General features: G+C 43.2%; 1 protein-coding gene across 1 annotated transcript in view; it reads right to left on the reverse strand.

The window, feature by feature from the left end:
• Positions 1 to 15,786, reverse strand: part of LOC147445436 (Protein kinase superfamily protein) — a 37,565-nt gene extending 21,779 nt beyond the window's left edge. The window contains exons 1-12 of the mRNA XM_086524952.1: positions 15,500 to 15,786; positions 15,062 to 15,411; positions 14,658 to 14,810; positions 14,404 to 14,577; positions 14,168 to 14,311; positions 11,952 to 12,057; positions 11,712 to 11,860; positions 11,499 to 11,624; positions 10,881 to 11,024; positions 10,669 to 10,756; positions 10,207 to 10,580; positions 9,425 to 9,739 (exon numbers count right to left, since the gene is read on the reverse strand). Coding sequence (XP_086381078.1) covers positions 9,425 to 9,739; positions 10,207 to 10,580; positions 10,669 to 10,756; positions 10,881 to 11,024; positions 11,499 to 11,624; positions 11,712 to 11,860; positions 11,952 to 12,057; positions 14,168 to 14,311; positions 14,404 to 14,577; positions 14,658 to 14,810; positions 15,062 to 15,382 — 2,094 coding nt within the window. The 5' untranslated portion in view covers positions 15,383 to 15,411; positions 15,500 to 15,786. The remainder of the gene's footprint in view (positions 1 to 9,424; positions 9,740 to 10,206; positions 10,581 to 10,668; positions 10,757 to 10,880; positions 11,025 to 11,498; positions 11,625 to 11,711; positions 11,861 to 11,951; positions 12,058 to 14,167; positions 14,312 to 14,403; positions 14,578 to 14,657; positions 14,811 to 15,061; positions 15,412 to 15,499) is intronic.
• Positions 15,787 to 16,496: the final 710 nt, after the last annotated feature.

Here is a 16,496-nt window from a genome sequence, read left to right on the forward strand (position 1 = left end):
GCCCTCGAGCTCCCACACCAGTAGGGTCACTTGCCTTTTGACTTGGACGCGAGTCCTCACAAGAAATCCCTCTAAATTGTCCTATACAAGCACCCAAGGCTTTCCCAAGGCTCCCTTGGCATTACCTTGTATTTTAGGTGCAAAACCCTAAACCTGCAAAAAAGAAAGCAGGCTGTAATTCCTTGTTTCGCATCATTTTGAGCAGAGTAAACCCGTCTATGTATGTCTCAGGGTGCTCCCGCACACAATGGGACAAATCCCTTTTGAATTGGACGAGTTTTCATGCAAGAAAACTCTCCGTTTTTGCATTCCTTCGCGATGGAACCGTACGTACCTATAGGGGATTAGCAATTAGCTAATCCACTTCCTGTACAGAAGGCTCTTGCCCTGGCAAACGCGAATAAAACCCCCAAAACTGTGCATGGTCATCTGAAAAGCCCTACTAGTGGGGCATGCCGCATTACCATATGTGCAAAGGGAGAGAGAGATGCACAAGAGCATACAAGGGCACAACATGAGACAAGGGAGAAGGCAAGCTTTCCATTAAAGCTGTGATTACCTCCACCCACTACTCACACACACATTGTGGAGCACACTGAATAAAATCAACCTTCAGCATCAAGAGGGTCCCAAAAATTAAGTAAAAATCAAGGGAAAGAAACCAGAAAATATATTCGCGGTTGTCATAGTCTTGTGACATACCCCTCTCTTAAAATCGCAAACATCCTCGATTGCATGCCATATATACATGCCATAGATGATTTAGTATGGTAAACACCCTTTTATCATTGCATGTATCCGCAAGAAAGACTATCAAACATGTGTACAAATGACTTAATGAGACCTTCATACTTTTGCAAACAATGTACATTGCTATCGCATTGAATCCTTACATACATGTGAAGTACTAGCTCTATCATCACCCCGCTTTTGATCACGTGTCAAGCCCTTTGACCTTTGCTCTATTATAGTGATCTGAGTTGGAGAATACGTGAATTGTAAACGAAAGGCTTCAAGGTAAAGTTGCAATACATTTGATGACTCTATCAGTTCACTTTTTTCCATCCACTTGGCATCCATAGGTGGATAGTTTTTGAACTTCACCAAATAACCGTCTTGCAACTTTTACCTTAACTTTTCTTTGTTTTGGCTTGTCCTTTAGAAGACTCGATTGAGTCTTTAGCCTTCTCTGTATTTCCTGACCCTTTGGAAGCTTCACGAGTTGCTTTTGCAAAGGACCTCTTTGCTGAATTTTTCTTTTGCTAACCCCCTTTGACGTTGCTTTGAAACCCAATGTCCTCTCCCTTCAACAAGGCATGACCAGTGTTGGCAACTTCCATAAGCTAAGTAAGGGTAGCCACTTTGTTCTTTGTACAGTAATTCCTGAGCCCTTTAGGCAACCCACAACAATACTTCTCTATCTGCTCTGTCAGTGGCACAATCAGAGAGCAATGCTTTAAAGAACTTCCGATTGTACTCGTCTAAGCTTTTGCAAGAAGCCGCATTGAGTTGGTGCCAATCCGTCATGACATCGGCTTCAAATACGTTTGACACCCACGCAGATGCAAACATTTGCTTGAAATAAATCCAAGTGGCGGGTGCCTGTCCTTGCATCGACAGTGTCGTCCACCATGACGTGCATTTCCTTTCAAAAAGGTGGCAGCTTTCCTGACCTTGGACGCCTCTGTAAAATTACACCACCCCCCCCTGCATTAGCCGTATCAAGCTGTTGGAGGAAAGAAAGAGCCTTCGTGTTGTCCTCGAAGCCGCTAAAAGTATCAAACTTCATAGCTGCACCACCTTCTTTGTATGCTTTTTGTTTTTCCAATGTTCCCAAATTATCATCGAGAAGCCTGTGCAACATGGGCACTATAATAGGGATCATCGGGGCCCCTTGGCCATTGACATTGTGAGTCACTGGTGCCATATTTGCCTACTGGTCAAAAAAAACCAGCCATGCGAAAATTGCCCTCTGTGGCACCCCAAATTGGCCCTGATTGCACTGAAACCCTTGCTGGAGGCCAATGTCACCATACATGGGGTTTGGTATCATGCCTTGCATACCCCCAAAGACTGTTCCTGGCATATATTGCTGGTTTCTAGGCGCATAACCAGCCATGTTTTGAAACACACATCCACCTCCGAAATACCCAGGATGTACAGTTGGTGGTGGAAACACCTGACGCATAGCCTAGAAATTAGTTCCCTGTCCATTTAAATCAACATTTGGACTTCGAAATGTAGCAGGCTGAAGTAATATAGCTTGTGGAACTAACATTCTAACCACCTATTCGTGGACAGAAGGAATTTTCTTTGGAGCCCCAACTAATTCCACAACATGGGAGTGCTCCCCGCCCTATTAGGACGCATAAGGGACCTGGGCTTGAGCCTCAACGAGCTCTCTTGCATGAGAAAGTTTCCTTGTGTGCTGTGACACTTGTGGCACTTGCAAAAATTCCATAAACCTAGGATTTTGCACCAACCGAGAAAACACATTCCAAAGCAACCAACTATCTTGAGCGCATCCTCATCTAGTTCTCCAGTCGTAAACCCTTGCACTTGTGGAGCATTCACGTCAACAAAAGGTATAGACAAGGGTGGCGGTGAACTCTCGCCAACCTCGTACAGTGGAAGTACAACCTGTCTGTAATACTGCGAAGAGGAACCCTCTTCCCTAGTGTCATTTGTCCTGTCAGTCATAGTGTAATTCCAAGTTCCTGTGCTTTGTGTCTTCGCCGAAAACCAACCAGAGCTCACTCTTTAAGGAAAAAGTGATTCTGTCCCGACGACGGAACCGTGAAACTGACCCGTAGGGCGGTAAACTTTAGCTTTCACCCGATCTTTACACTATTAAACTTCACGACACAGAGGAACTTCACGAAAAAACTGTGAATGGAATTTAACACTTCAAACAAACCACAGCTTGGCAACTAGAGTGCTTCCAAGCGGACAATGACACCGTGTTGGCCCCAAAGGTTGGCGCCTTTTCGGTATTTCTTTATTCTTATTGAACTTGAGAAAAACCTTAAAACTTCCACGGGCTGAAATTCCCCTACTCTAACCTAATTTCGGCAGCATAACCACAGTAGAAGTCTCCACCAACAAAATCCCAAGTAAATAGTGACTTTCCACGCACTTTAGGGCACTTTAAAAAACCTAGCGAGAAATTACAGCACGCTGAAATCTCTGTTTTTGGCCTCCAATTTGCACCAAAACACTTGTTCGGTGACTCCCTAGCTTCCCCGAAGCTCTTGGGACCTATAGGCATCAAAACTGACCAAAACCCTAAACCTGCAATAAATTACCGCAAGCTGTAATTCTCTGGTATGCGCTCCAAATCGCGTGCCAATCACTTTTGTGGGTAGAGCCCTCGAGCTCCCGCACCTATAGGGTCACTTGCCTTTTGAATTAGACGCGAGTCCTCGCAGGGAGTCCTCGCAGGAAATCTCTCTAAATTGTCTTGCACAAGCACCCAAGGCTCCCTTGGAATTACCTTGTAGTTTGGGTGCGAAACCCTAAACCTGCAAAAAGCGAGCTGTAATTCCTTGTTTCACATCATTTTGAGCGAAGCAAACACGTCTACGCGTGTCTCAGGTGCTCCTGCATGCAATGGGACAGTTCCCTAGTGAATTGGACAAGTTTTCACGCGAGAAAACTCTTTGTTTTCGCATTCCTTCGCGATGAAACTATACGTACCTGTAGGGGATTAGCAATCAGCTAATCCAGTTCCTGCACAGAAGGCTCTTGCCTTGGCAAACGCAAATAAAACCCCCAGAATTGTGCATGGTCATACGAGAAGCCCTACTAGTGGGGCATGCCGCATTACCATATGTGCAAAGGGAGAGAGAGATGCGCGAGAGCAAATCATCGCACAACATGAGACAAGGGAGAAGGCAAGCTTTCCATTAAAGCTGTGATCACCTCCACCCACTACTCACACACACACTGAGGAGCACACTGGATAAAAATCAACCTTCAGCCTCAAAAATGGGCGTCCCCTCTTGGATGAGACCTTCTAGAGTGAGAGTTGACTTGCAGGTTGCTCTCCTACTGCCATGTTCCCAATTTGCTCCTTTTGCTTTAATTCCTAGTACCCACCAACTTATAAAGTCCTACCGAGGGGCCTAAATAACTTTAACTAAGCCTAGCCACTTCTTTACTAGTCGGATTCTAGTGCCAATAGGCCCAACCATCTCGTGGCTGCATGGCCTTGACTCATGCGCGTGAAACTCTCGACCAACAGTCGTTTCACACTGGCTACACAATGACCGGGCATTTGTGATTTTAAAAAGATGGTCCCAAAAATTAACGAAATATCAAGGGAAAGAAAGCAGCAAATATATATAGTGGTTGTCACAGTCTCGTGACAAAAGCGGTGGCAATCTGTCCATATATAAGCCATGAAACTGAAACCAAGCTTGCATCTGTGCATAACAACATCTAGAGTCTTCCCCCATGGCCAGTTGTCAAGACCCAATCTCGCATAGCGATGACATAGAAGCTCCCACAACCCATGTGCATAAGATACAAATCTAGTAAAGTGCCTCAACCACAATGGGGGTAGCTTCCAATTCCGCCCTGACAACCTCATATGGCATGCGCTTTCTTTCTTTTGTCCAAATCAACAAGTTACATGTAAAGTGGTTACGCATTCAATGCAGCCCTTCCCTTCTCTCCATGGATCTATGGGCGACTTTTGTTTTGTCCCCATTTTTTATCCATAAAGCCAATACATCCTCTTCTAAATATTGTCCTCTTTTCAATCCAGAACTTCTACATTCAAAGCTCGCATTTTGCTTCTATTTTCCTCCCTCAATATATTATCATTTATGATACTAGAGAAGTAGCCAAGGGGCTAGCTTTTTGGATTTTAGCCTCTTCTATCCGCTTGATTTTTCCTTGTGTTGATTTACCATATTGGTCCATGCCTTCAAGCCATTATCTCCATCCCTTCAGCTCATTCATTTTTTTTTGTGCCTATAAAGCCATTGGACTGGTGTAGCTTGTCCACCTTACTCTTACATCTCCCTATATCATTAACCAGCATGAACAATCGAGATTAAGAACAAAACTAAAGAACATCGTACTAGCCTTGAATCGAAATTTGAACGGCCGAAGCCGATACAATAGGGACAGACTCGCCCTTAAGTTTCACATCAAGTACAATGGTTCGGTCCTTTTCAATAGTCAATGTCGCTTTCTTCGCCCGATAATCGACCACGGCATTGTTCTTATGGTGCCAAGGGACTCCCAGGAGAACATCACAACCTTTCAAGGGAATTATGTATAAGTCCTCATGCCCCAAATACCCCTGACAATGCAACCGAAGTTTGCCAATGACAGGTGTAATGGCCACGTCCCTGTCGAGTGCCGCTAGAACTGCCTCTGCTTGTGGTCCCATCCGATCGGGTGTAATCTCGAGCCGCGCCGTCAATTTAGGTGAAATGAAGTTGGCCTTGGCTTCTCCATCAAAGAAAATCGGGGCTTCTTGGTCTTTCGCTTTGCCCTAAGGTCAACAAAGTTCTGTACTCTCATCTGTAAGGTGCAGCGGAAGTGAATGTTAAACTTTGCTCAAGATGAGTGCTTCAAACTGTGCTCAAGGGTTCCTTTTACTTACGGAAGGGAGAGCCTTCCGTTCCTTTAGTGAGAGAGTGCAATGGACACAAACAAAGTGATGAACACTGTGAATGAAGGTGCCGAGACTGAGAGATAGAGAGAGAAGAATACTACACCAGAATGTTGTCAAACCCTCCTCTGAAGGCCCCACTCTCTATGGCGAGAGCGGTCTACTATTGATTGCACAAATCTCTACAATGACTTGCCGACGATGAGGACGACGACGAGACGGGCTCAAATCTGAGAATGCTAAGGGCTGAAATCTGCAAACCTTTATTTGCTGAATTCTGACTCTATGTCGATGACGATGTCGATGAGCTGAAAACACAAATGCTGAAATCTGCGTTTTCCGGGCTAAAACTGCAAACTGCGCTAGAGCTGGCCGTGCGGCGAGGATCTGCTACAGGAAGGTGAGATCTGCAAGGTCTGGGACTTCTTCTGCAATGTTTGACTTCTGAAAACTGAAAACTGAAAACGTTGATGCTTCTTGGTTCTGTTGCGAAGATCTGCAAAAACGCTGGTTGGTCTTGCTGATCCAAAAACGCTAGGCTAAATTCTGTGCTTGCGGTGGAAATCTGCTAACGCTAGGGCTGGTCTGCTGTGGCCGAGGCTGATCTGCAATGCAAAAACGTTGGAGGCTGATCTTGATGCAAAAACGTTGGGCCTTCTGATGGCTGAAAAAGCTAGGTTTACCGCCGGTGGGGGGGGGTCTTGTTGAGAAGGTGCTTGTTGAACGTGAAGTTCCTGCTGCGTCTTCTACCAGAAAGTGCTAGCGCTAGGTTTACTTATATACTTGCTTGCTAAAATTGCCCTACCTAGTTCCCAACAAAAGTCACTTAAAAATAATAAGTGAAAAATGTCCAAAATAGGGAAAATAGGGAAAATAGGTCAATGCACTGTAAAAATGCTCCTGATGGGTTCTGATGGGAATCTGATGATCATGCTATGCTATGTGCAACCAGAGGATATGCATCTAATCTAAGTGCCTCGCATGGACGGTCTACGAACAGACTCACAAAAGTGCCAGAACACTTCCTAATCTAACTGAACTGAACCCATGTCATGAAGTAGCTTGTCCACGTACTTATAGGGTTAGATGTACACGTGACATCCCCTCCTTTTCAAAGTGAGATACAGGTACCGAGCTGTATGGCGTCGAGTCCAACACGCCACGTGGCACAGCCAACGCATTTCGTGAGATTCTGTACCGCTGCCACGTCAACATGTCAGGGCAACTTCCAGGATTTCCTTACGACTATCCACGTCCCCATGTCAGTAGGTTTTCCCGAGTCTGCCACGTCATCGATTTGTGACATACCCCCCCCCCCCCCCACTTGAAAGAACTGTAAATGCCCTCGATTACGCCTGCAAAATCAGACGTAAGCCATAAACCAATTCAATAGACATTGACTCTAAGTATCGACGCACTAGACGACACAAATTTAGCACTTGCACAAAAACGACAGTCACTGCACATTCACATCACATTCAAATCATATCACATAGAATCCATTCAGATCTAGGACAATGATTCTTGGCAACGTATTTAGTAATCGCATCTAGATCCACACCGGACCTCACGATGTCGGATTAACTAATGCTTATTGCGATCATGTCCATAGATCCTCAAGACCGAAATGTTGCAGTCATTTCGTAGTGAGTACTCAAAATTCATGTTCATTTCCGGGAATTCCAATTCACAAATCACACACTGAGTTCATATTGAACAGATTGTTTCAATCATTCAGTCTAGTCATCTTATCCCTGTGTAGCCATCTCATCCCTCGGGAACTCATGATGCGCTCATCACAATATCCAGTCATCTCATTCAATCATTCATCATCAGTCATCATCATTATTCAAAATTCATGATTCTTGTCTTGAATCGTAATCGGATTCATTCTTGAGCCGTCATTGCTCCCAATTGCATTTCATTAGGAAGAAAATGGGGTCTAGGAGAGCCTCTTTATTTGGCAATTTAAGGAAGTCAAACCGTTAGTATTAAGAAAGTAATCAAAGGTCAGCTTTTGAATTCAAAGAGGCAAAACGGCTAGTTTAGTTGAATTCAAGTTTTCCCCCAAAAAAAAACCTAAAATCTAGCGGGTAAAACCATATCATGTAGCATATCTATGGAAAGAGCTCGATGCGTGATTGCAAATCTATGATCTCCGCTCAAATTGGAGATCATACGTGGGAGTTATAGAAGGCCGAAAATGATGAAATTGTCCACCTCCTTTGGGGGGGAAGTGCATCCTTTGAGCACTCTTACACACCCACCATTCTTGCACACATGGCATACACCTATTCATCAAAATGTTAATCACCTCCATAAGCTCCTGGCAAATAAAGAGGCCCTCCTACACCCAATCCTCTTCCTAATGCATATGCAAATTCGTCATGATCTCTTTCTCGATTTCACATGTTATCTATATACAAATAACAAGATCTTCCAAACACAATAATTTCATACATAAATCACAGTCATCTTCGAAAATTCCTATTGCAAAATTGTTCATTCATAAAGTCATAAAGCAGAATATTGTCAGCATCCATTTCCGTTTCCTTTTTCAGTATCTGTTTTGGAGCGAGTATCTCCTCACCCAGTTCAATTTCAGTCTATCGGTCGTTCTCATTCTTGTGCCTTTTTGGGGCACCGCGCAAATATATGTCCTTAATCCCCACAGTCAAAGCACTTCCCCGTTTTGAGTTATACCGTGCAGATATATGTCCTTATTCCCCACAGTCAAAGCACTTCCCCGTTTGAGGTATTCCTCACAGTAGAGAATGAAACTATTGACATCTAGGATAGCATTTATACAGTGTGCACCATATTGGTTGCTTGCAGGCCTCTGGCAGCAATTTGTCGTGAAGAGGCTAATTCAATAGGCCTTTCTGCGAAGAAGCGCATGTCTATGTGCTTGAGAAGAGGTGAATTTCGACCTCCTTTGGCTACCACCTAAGGACGTCTTTGCTTCAGCACCTTGGTGACATTCATATGTAGTGCCACATTTCTTCCATACAGCTCCGCTTCTTCCGAGTTTCAGTGGTATGCTTTTACATATTTAGGAGACATTGTGTTCAGCTGGTGACAGTTGTGGGGCATGAAAGGGTCTCTATCATCCAATAGCTCACTAACGTAGTGCCATTTTGGTGATTTATTGAGTCCAGTAGTTCAGCTATCTGTATCAGATTTTCTTGACACTGTTTGTACAATCCCCATTGGACTAGTGGAGCTTTTTGCACGTGGAGACAATGCAAGAATCTATCTGGTCTCCGTGAGGGTCTTGCACCTACAATAAGGTTACCTGGTCTCCTTCCAGAGTTTTGCCGTGCAATGAGCCTTGGTGTGATTTTTTCTCTCTCCCCAGTATCCATGGAGAGACTTAGCAAAGGTATTTTTTTAGCAGGATTCGTAGCCAATGCTTTGCTTGTTATAGACCAGGTTATAGGGCAGCTTCCTGTACATGTAGGGGTTATGCATGAGCAGAGGCATGCAGAGTAGCATGAAATGGAAGGCTCCACATATGTCTTTTGCTACAGGTACTACAGGAAGTATCTGGACAGTTGCAAAAAGAGCTCGAAGAAGAAGAGGCAAAGAAAAGAAGACAGACATGGCTCAGGCAGCCAGAGGTGCCTCTGACCTCAGCACACAATGGTATGATACTAAGGCAGTGTAGATACTGAAACGCATGATTAATTGGTCTATTTCCTTGAATTTAAATTAAATTTTGTAATCTAAAATGCGCACGAACATACACACACACACAGATCTATGTAGAGAGAGAGAGAGAGAGAGAGAGAGAGAGACCTCATCCAGAATAAACTCTCGAAAAAACTCGCCCTGCTGAGACAGAATAAAAGCCAGTGCAGCTCTCGTCTGAGTTGGCTCTTGTTGGGATGGAAGAGTGATCGGAAGAAACCTTGTATTGCTTGCACCTACAAGTCCCAAGGAGGCCATGTTTCCTTGCATGTCTTCCCCACCTCCACTCTTTGCAGCTGTAATGAATGTCTCGAAGGCCTCCATGACATCAATAAAACGTTCCACATCAAATACCCCACTTTTTCCATAAATCGTGTAGCGTAGAGCTTCTCTAAGCCTTGGTGAACTGTCCGTAAGGAGCCTCTGCAGACATAATTCAAAAAAAAAAAAAAAATCACAATCATAGTCCACTACAGTATGCCTAGTACCAACCAGAAAGGAAACATGATGTTGGCTCGTTAAAAAGAAAAATCACCAAGAAACCGTTAAGCCAACTGAGTTGCCCAGGATGACAAAAAGGCCTCCCTGATAGACTTAAGTCTCAGTGAAGAAGAATACACACTTCTTTTTAAGTCATGAAATGGGTTTATTTGTGAATATGAAGGCACAAAAGCGCCAGTCCCTCCAACTAATGCACAGTATGATGGAAAACCTTGTGAATGACAACTTTAATTTATTTCATATAAAACAGGAAAGCTAGGAGTTATTACTCAAGAGTATATCATTGTTGGACACAAAACACACTACTGAGTCGGCTCGCTGTTCCTAAGAATATACAATATACCAAAGGGTAAGGACTCATGAGATGTGATGACTAAGGTGAAACCTACCTGAGCGATGTATGGGTAGGCCTCGTCAACAATGGCAAAGTCGGGATTTCCCACAAGTGCAATGCCTTCTAACACACCAATCGCACGAATAATCAGAGCAAAATATGGAGGGATTCGGAATGGATAATCAAACGTTATTTGAGCGAGATCTGCTGCAAGCTCTTGAAAATTGATATTTTTTGCTCCTCCTCCTTCAAGTGCTTGATCAAAGACCTTTGCTAGTACAGGCATAATAGGGTCCAGGTTCACCCCCTCAGGAATAAAATCCAGCATCACGAAATCTTTGACGATGGCATCATAATCTCTGTGAATGAGGTGAGAGATAGCATCAATCATTCCATATTTCTGATTGTCTGTGATTTGTGTCATGAGGCCTGCAGACCATAGCCAATTGCTTATGACTGGATTAAGAGGTAGACGGAGGAAGTATAAGACATCACCATTGGGGGATGTGAACATTACCAAAATCAAGAATTGCAAGTTTCCCATCAGGAGTCCGGATTAGATTTCCAGGATGTGGATCAGCATGGAAGAAGCCTGTATCCAATAACTACAAATTACAAACCAAACATCTCGTGAGCTTCAAATGGAGTGGCTATGAAGCCATGTAATGCTGCTAAATAATTGACAGATCGAGAGGGAACATTCAGTCCAGCTTGAAATATTGCAATCACCTGTTTGAGATAGCATATAACGCCAACATTGACAAGATCCCCAACATCATCTGCAGTGCTTTGAGACAGTTTCTCTCCATCAATCCATTGTGTGGTGAGAACGCGCCTTGAAGTGTATTTTGAATATGTTTTTGGAACTACCACCTATAAAAAACACCATACAGCAACAACGCGTAAGAAAAAGACATGCCAATCGTCAACCTTTGTTGCTGTTCCCAATGCCTTGATGGTCGCTGCAACTAGTTAAAATCACTTTTCTGAATTAAGTTTCTTCTGGTAGTTGCTTGGCATGTGTTCTTATAGCTATTGTTGCCCTCATGTGTTGGGGCACTTTATTTCTTCTTGAAATGGTTCGACACATATAAGACACTTGTAGCCTCTGCATATAAGGTTAGCAAATGACAAATATATTCATACAGACAATTGGACGAAGGGAAGGAACAAATATATACAGAGACTAAACCTTAAAAGAAAAAGGCAAGATTTAAAGGTCCTAAAGCAAAATACATCCAATTGTTTTGCGTAAATAAACATGAAAATGAAGATCAAAACTGACAGACCCAGAATATGGCTACTATTCTATGAAATGAACTTTGTTCTCCCAAGTAAAGAACCCACCTGAGGAAGATCATCCCGGATAAATTCAGCAAACCGTGTCCCATTCTGCCCTTCCTTCACATAATCAAGCTCTTCAAAAAATCGTGAAGCCCATTCATCCACAAGCCCAACAACATCTGTAGCAATCTGCTAGTACTAGAACATAACTATCATTCAGATCCCAGCATAATGTCATCACAAACATCAGCCTAAGACCATGCTCAAAACACTTGCCTGTGGAAATCTGCGCAAGGCTACACCCAGCTTGCGAATAATGAACAAATCAATGGTAACTGTTTCGAGGACAAAGGGTCGTTGAACCTTCACAGCCACCAAATCGCCATTTTCCTTCAAACGTCCTTTATAGACTTGCCCCAATGATGCTGTATGCAAAAATCACCAAAATTAGCACTCTAAACCAGATTTTTATGCAACAACTTTTGGGCAACAACTCCATAATTAGAAGACACTTGCCAGCAGCAATTGGAGAAGGAGAAAGCTCTGAGTAAGACTCAGACCAGTGACTTCCCAGCTCTGCCTCTATGAGATCCATAGCCACATCATTTGGAAACGAGGGAACCTGCATAAAAAAGTGCTTATAAAGGTGCACAACTGGTTTGAAATTGGCTCAGCCACAAGTCTAGTTTGCCACTGGAAACTTTGTAATAAAAAGTAAATTCTTAAAGTTGCAGTAGAATGTGAAGCCTAGTACCTAACAGTTGAATAATTTGGAACCATGCCCATAGCACAGAAACACAAGGTATCAAATCATCCTTTGCCTCATGTGATCTCACTAATTGCTTGAAGATAAGCACGTCATGGCATAGCCCAACAGTCCATTATACAACACGTGGCTAAATTTTTCTTCCAAAAAAAACTTTAGTGATACATTGTTCCTTTACAAAGGAAAATTGCAAAAACCTAAAAACACAAGCAACCCTCTCCACCCATTCCCCTCTTGCTGCCTAAATACCTAAAAAGGGGAAATAGAAAGAAGAGCTCAGATAAAACAGTGAAGCTTCACAAACTTTCAAACACTAGTCAAAACCTCACCTTATCTTGAACTTTCTCATGTCCTTCATATTAAACAGGACTTCTAACAAACAAGTCCCAATAAAGGACTAATTCAACAAAGTCTCCACCTCCCAAGTTGCACACTCTTCTTTTGCATCGAATCAACACTCTCGGATACTTAGACCACAATCACCTCTAGTCTCAAGAGAATTTGCATCTCTTGTTTTATTATTGCATACATCTCAGCCACTAGTTGTCCAACACTTCCAGTCTTCCTCATATGGTCATGGCATTTTCTTGGGCTTCCATAGCCTTAAACACTTCCTCTACAATTCTAGCCTTAAACCATTCAGTGCCACCTTCATCATAGTGTGCATTTTTTGTACATCAAATCATCCTTGACTCTAGGTTGTTTGAAGTTTCCATGCACTTGAAGAGGAAGAAAATGTCACGTTCTCCCGTCCCCTTCTCAAGAGTGCATGTTGTGCCTTGGGTGTTTTTTAGTATAAAAAATGATCCTCATTATTACCTGGGTCCACCACTGAGTTACAACCACAATTACCTCCCCTGCTTTACTTTAAAGCTCCCTCCCTTCCTCCCCAACTTGCACCAACCCGGGACACTGTGTCGCTGTTTGATCAGCCAAACAAATAGCTTAATTCAGACCAAATCTATTTACCTCAAAAAAGTTGACAAGAAGCCTAGGTTTTTGTATAAAAGGAAGTGCATTTGGCCCAAAAAGAGACGTATTGAAGCACCAGTGACTTCAAGTACTGTTTTGGTGGCAACAACCTACTTTTATCATTTGGGAAGTATGATGAGTATAATTGTGGTATGATTTTAAAATACATGCTCTGGGAGCAACAACAATATGAAGCCACTATCAATTTTACTGGTGACTTGTGTCCCACCTATACTTCCAAATCATAGTAAACACATGACTCTCACGTAAAGTACAATGCATTGAAGCAGAACATACGGATAGAATGCAACTTAAGAGTTAAGATGATAGAGGCAGCACACGCGAAGTATTGGTGGTCAGACTTTTCCATCCTGCACTCAACATTTCGGTATGAACAAGGACTTAATGAAAGAAGGGGTCTAAATCAGAAGTTAGATTGGATTTCAGTCAGAGATAGCGCCCTTGCTGGTAAAAGTAGAGCAATTTTATGCTGGACAATATTGTGCATGGTTCCTCCACACACAGAACAATAAGTATACCAAGCAGAAAAGGCAATAATGTCTTTACCCATAGATGCTGAAAGTTTCCAAGGGTATCCAAAGCTTCCTCCATAGCACTATAATGGATGGTATTAAAACTAGCAATGTGAGCAGGTGTGCTACTTTATTCAACAAGTTTCAGAAAGGTTCCTTAACATGCTTCCTCGTCCATTTCGTGAATAATAATTGAGAATAGGGCCACAATACGTGAGTGTCAGGATTGCTGTCAGGAGGGCCATAGCCTCTACAAAAACTAAAAACTAACGAAAAACAAATATATGCAACTTATAGTTAGCAAGCCCTATATGATGGTCTCCCAATTTTATATTGCAACTATAGACCACACAACCTACATCAAGATAAGAGTTTCCACAATCGAGAAGTACAGAACCTAGAGTGCAACATGGAAAAGGAATTTTGACGATCCAAAGAGCAATAATTGTGTAACTGCCTACCTTGTCGCACAACTTCTGGAGCTCCGTCATAGCAGCAGGAGACAAGATATCGGGACGAATGCTAAGAGCTTGTCCTAGCTTGATGTAGGCAGGACCCAATGAGGTCACAATATCACGCAATTCAATTGCTCTGGCAACTTCATTCTGCAATAGTGTAGGACAATGTTGGTCTACATACTCTACCTCATCAATTGACCCTTTTGACCTACCTCAGAAGAAAAAATGACTAGTAATACCTCTTTTAATTTATTTGAAAGAATGTCAGAAGCTATCCCAGAGAGGAAACCACCAGAAACACTAAGCAATTGCACTACTCTAGTGATTACAGCTGCTGGGCGTTTCCTCCAATAAGCGGCAATTGTCTCTGGGTTGTAGACTAGGGGCAAAGTATCACCCTTATCTCCATCTACCTGCAGACAATCGCCGCAAAACTTATCAATATTAATCATATAATTGGTACAGGATAAATGAGGCTAGGAAGAATCCTTACACTCTCTACAAGCCTCATTTTTACATCGGAAGATGCAAAAAGCTCATCCCTAAGGTTTTGACCACGCAGTCCACGCATGAGGGATGCAACTTGTTCATCTTCTTCCAGCTGAGCTCTCATTTTTTTAATCTCCTCTGACATACCCTTCACTTTCTGCCGTAAATAAAAATTAAAGAAAATGCTAGCTTAGTAATGCGGTATGTCAAGCTACCAATATACAGCTCAAAAATGCAATTTATATTAACATAAGCAACAAAACGGCCGCTAATCAATTTCACTGCGATGAACATCAAGAGGCCAGGCTTCAAACTAGATGCGCCAACACTTGGGCACAACTCAAATACCTGTCCTTCACACAATCCTAACAAAGCACCAATACCAACAATAAACAGTACGTATTGTACCATGGAGCGGCTTGCTGTCGCTATTGAGTTTGCTTCTTTACTGCCATAATTACTTCGACTGTCTGTACCAACAGAAATTAGCTTTGTCTCAAAAGAAGATTCTGTCGCCACTGCCTCTATTCCCCTTCTGAGCCTGTCCGTAGAGCTCTGTAGCTTATGTTTTTCCTTTAATGCCCAATTTTGATCACCCTGGAAGACTTGGCTTTTGGACGCTAAGTGCACACCATCCGCAGTCACACGGACCTTGTGCCCGTCAAGTAACCTTAAGGTTGATTGGCTGCTTGAGACGCTCGCCATGAAGAAGCCTGAGCTCTCCCCCATGTGAGCAGTTCAGCCCTTCCTTATGAATCCTGCACGCAAGGAGTAATGGCAGCAATTTGCATGTGATCTTTCACTACTGCCATTGACATTAAGAAAGAGAAGAGAGATTAACCAAACCTGGTTGTCGTTTGCAAAGTCAAATCTCTCGAATGCGGAACCAGGAAAAAACACTGGACAAAAAGGAAGATCTGCTAATGAAGACTCGCAATCAATCCGCAGCGGTAGCAGAATTAGAAAATGAGCGAAGCAGACTACAATGTCAGAGCAAGAAATGAATTGCACATCGCCGTAATGAAGCTGAAGAAAGAGACACAGAGATGGCGGGCGGCTCCAGCAGAAGGAGAAGCAAGCCCTAGAATGCCTCTGCAAATGAGCTCGACCAACAGAACGGCTGTCCACTACTACCTCATGGTTCGACCTCTCGAACACAAAGAGTCCACGTCAGCATATAAGCCACGTGGCATCTTTGAGACCCCTTGGACCTTTGGCATCATTTTTTGCCCTTTTCAGCTGAACACCACAATATATGTTTCTTTTATTTTCCTCATCCTATTTGCAAAGTCTTGGTCCAGAATCTTTAGTTGGGATACAAACCTTTTTTTTTAATCCAAACTCACAAATAGCCCTTGAAACACACTAACTACCTACTCTTAGGAGATTCCTCCAAGATCCCCCCTCTCGTCGGTCCCCCAATCCCCCCTTTGTTGCTCACCTGCTTCCATGCCTCCGCACGCCCTTGCACGGTGTACCTCTCCCTCTCCCCACCCCTCCTAGGGTCCCTCCTCTCTGTTGCTTCGCACTTGCAAGTCCTACGTCAGCCTATCACCAAGAGAAGACCTCGATTGCCAGCTCGTCACCATGTAGCTCCCCGATCTCCTACGTTAATGTGTCGCTAGCAGCAATATCACCCTGCAAGGCGCATGAGGCTACAAACCATCGAGACGGTGCTAGCACCCCGTCAAGAACCAAGTGGGACAAATGTGTGCTATTCTTTTCAAACAAGAGACTGGGGAGAATCCTCTTGATTCTTAGTTATTTTAGAATAAAATTCAGTTGGTACCCCCTATTAAGTGGATGTATTGAATTCAAGAAATGTACAAAGTAGCTTGCATTG

The sequence above is a fragment of the Adiantum capillus-veneris genome, chromosome 12 (assembly GCF_014529385.1).
Source record: "Adiantum capillus-veneris isolate H3 chromosome 12, ASM1452938v2, whole genome shotgun sequence".
Taxonomy (NCBI): domain Eukaryota; kingdom Viridiplantae; phylum Streptophyta; class Polypodiopsida; order Polypodiales; family Pteridaceae; genus Adiantum; species Adiantum capillus-veneris.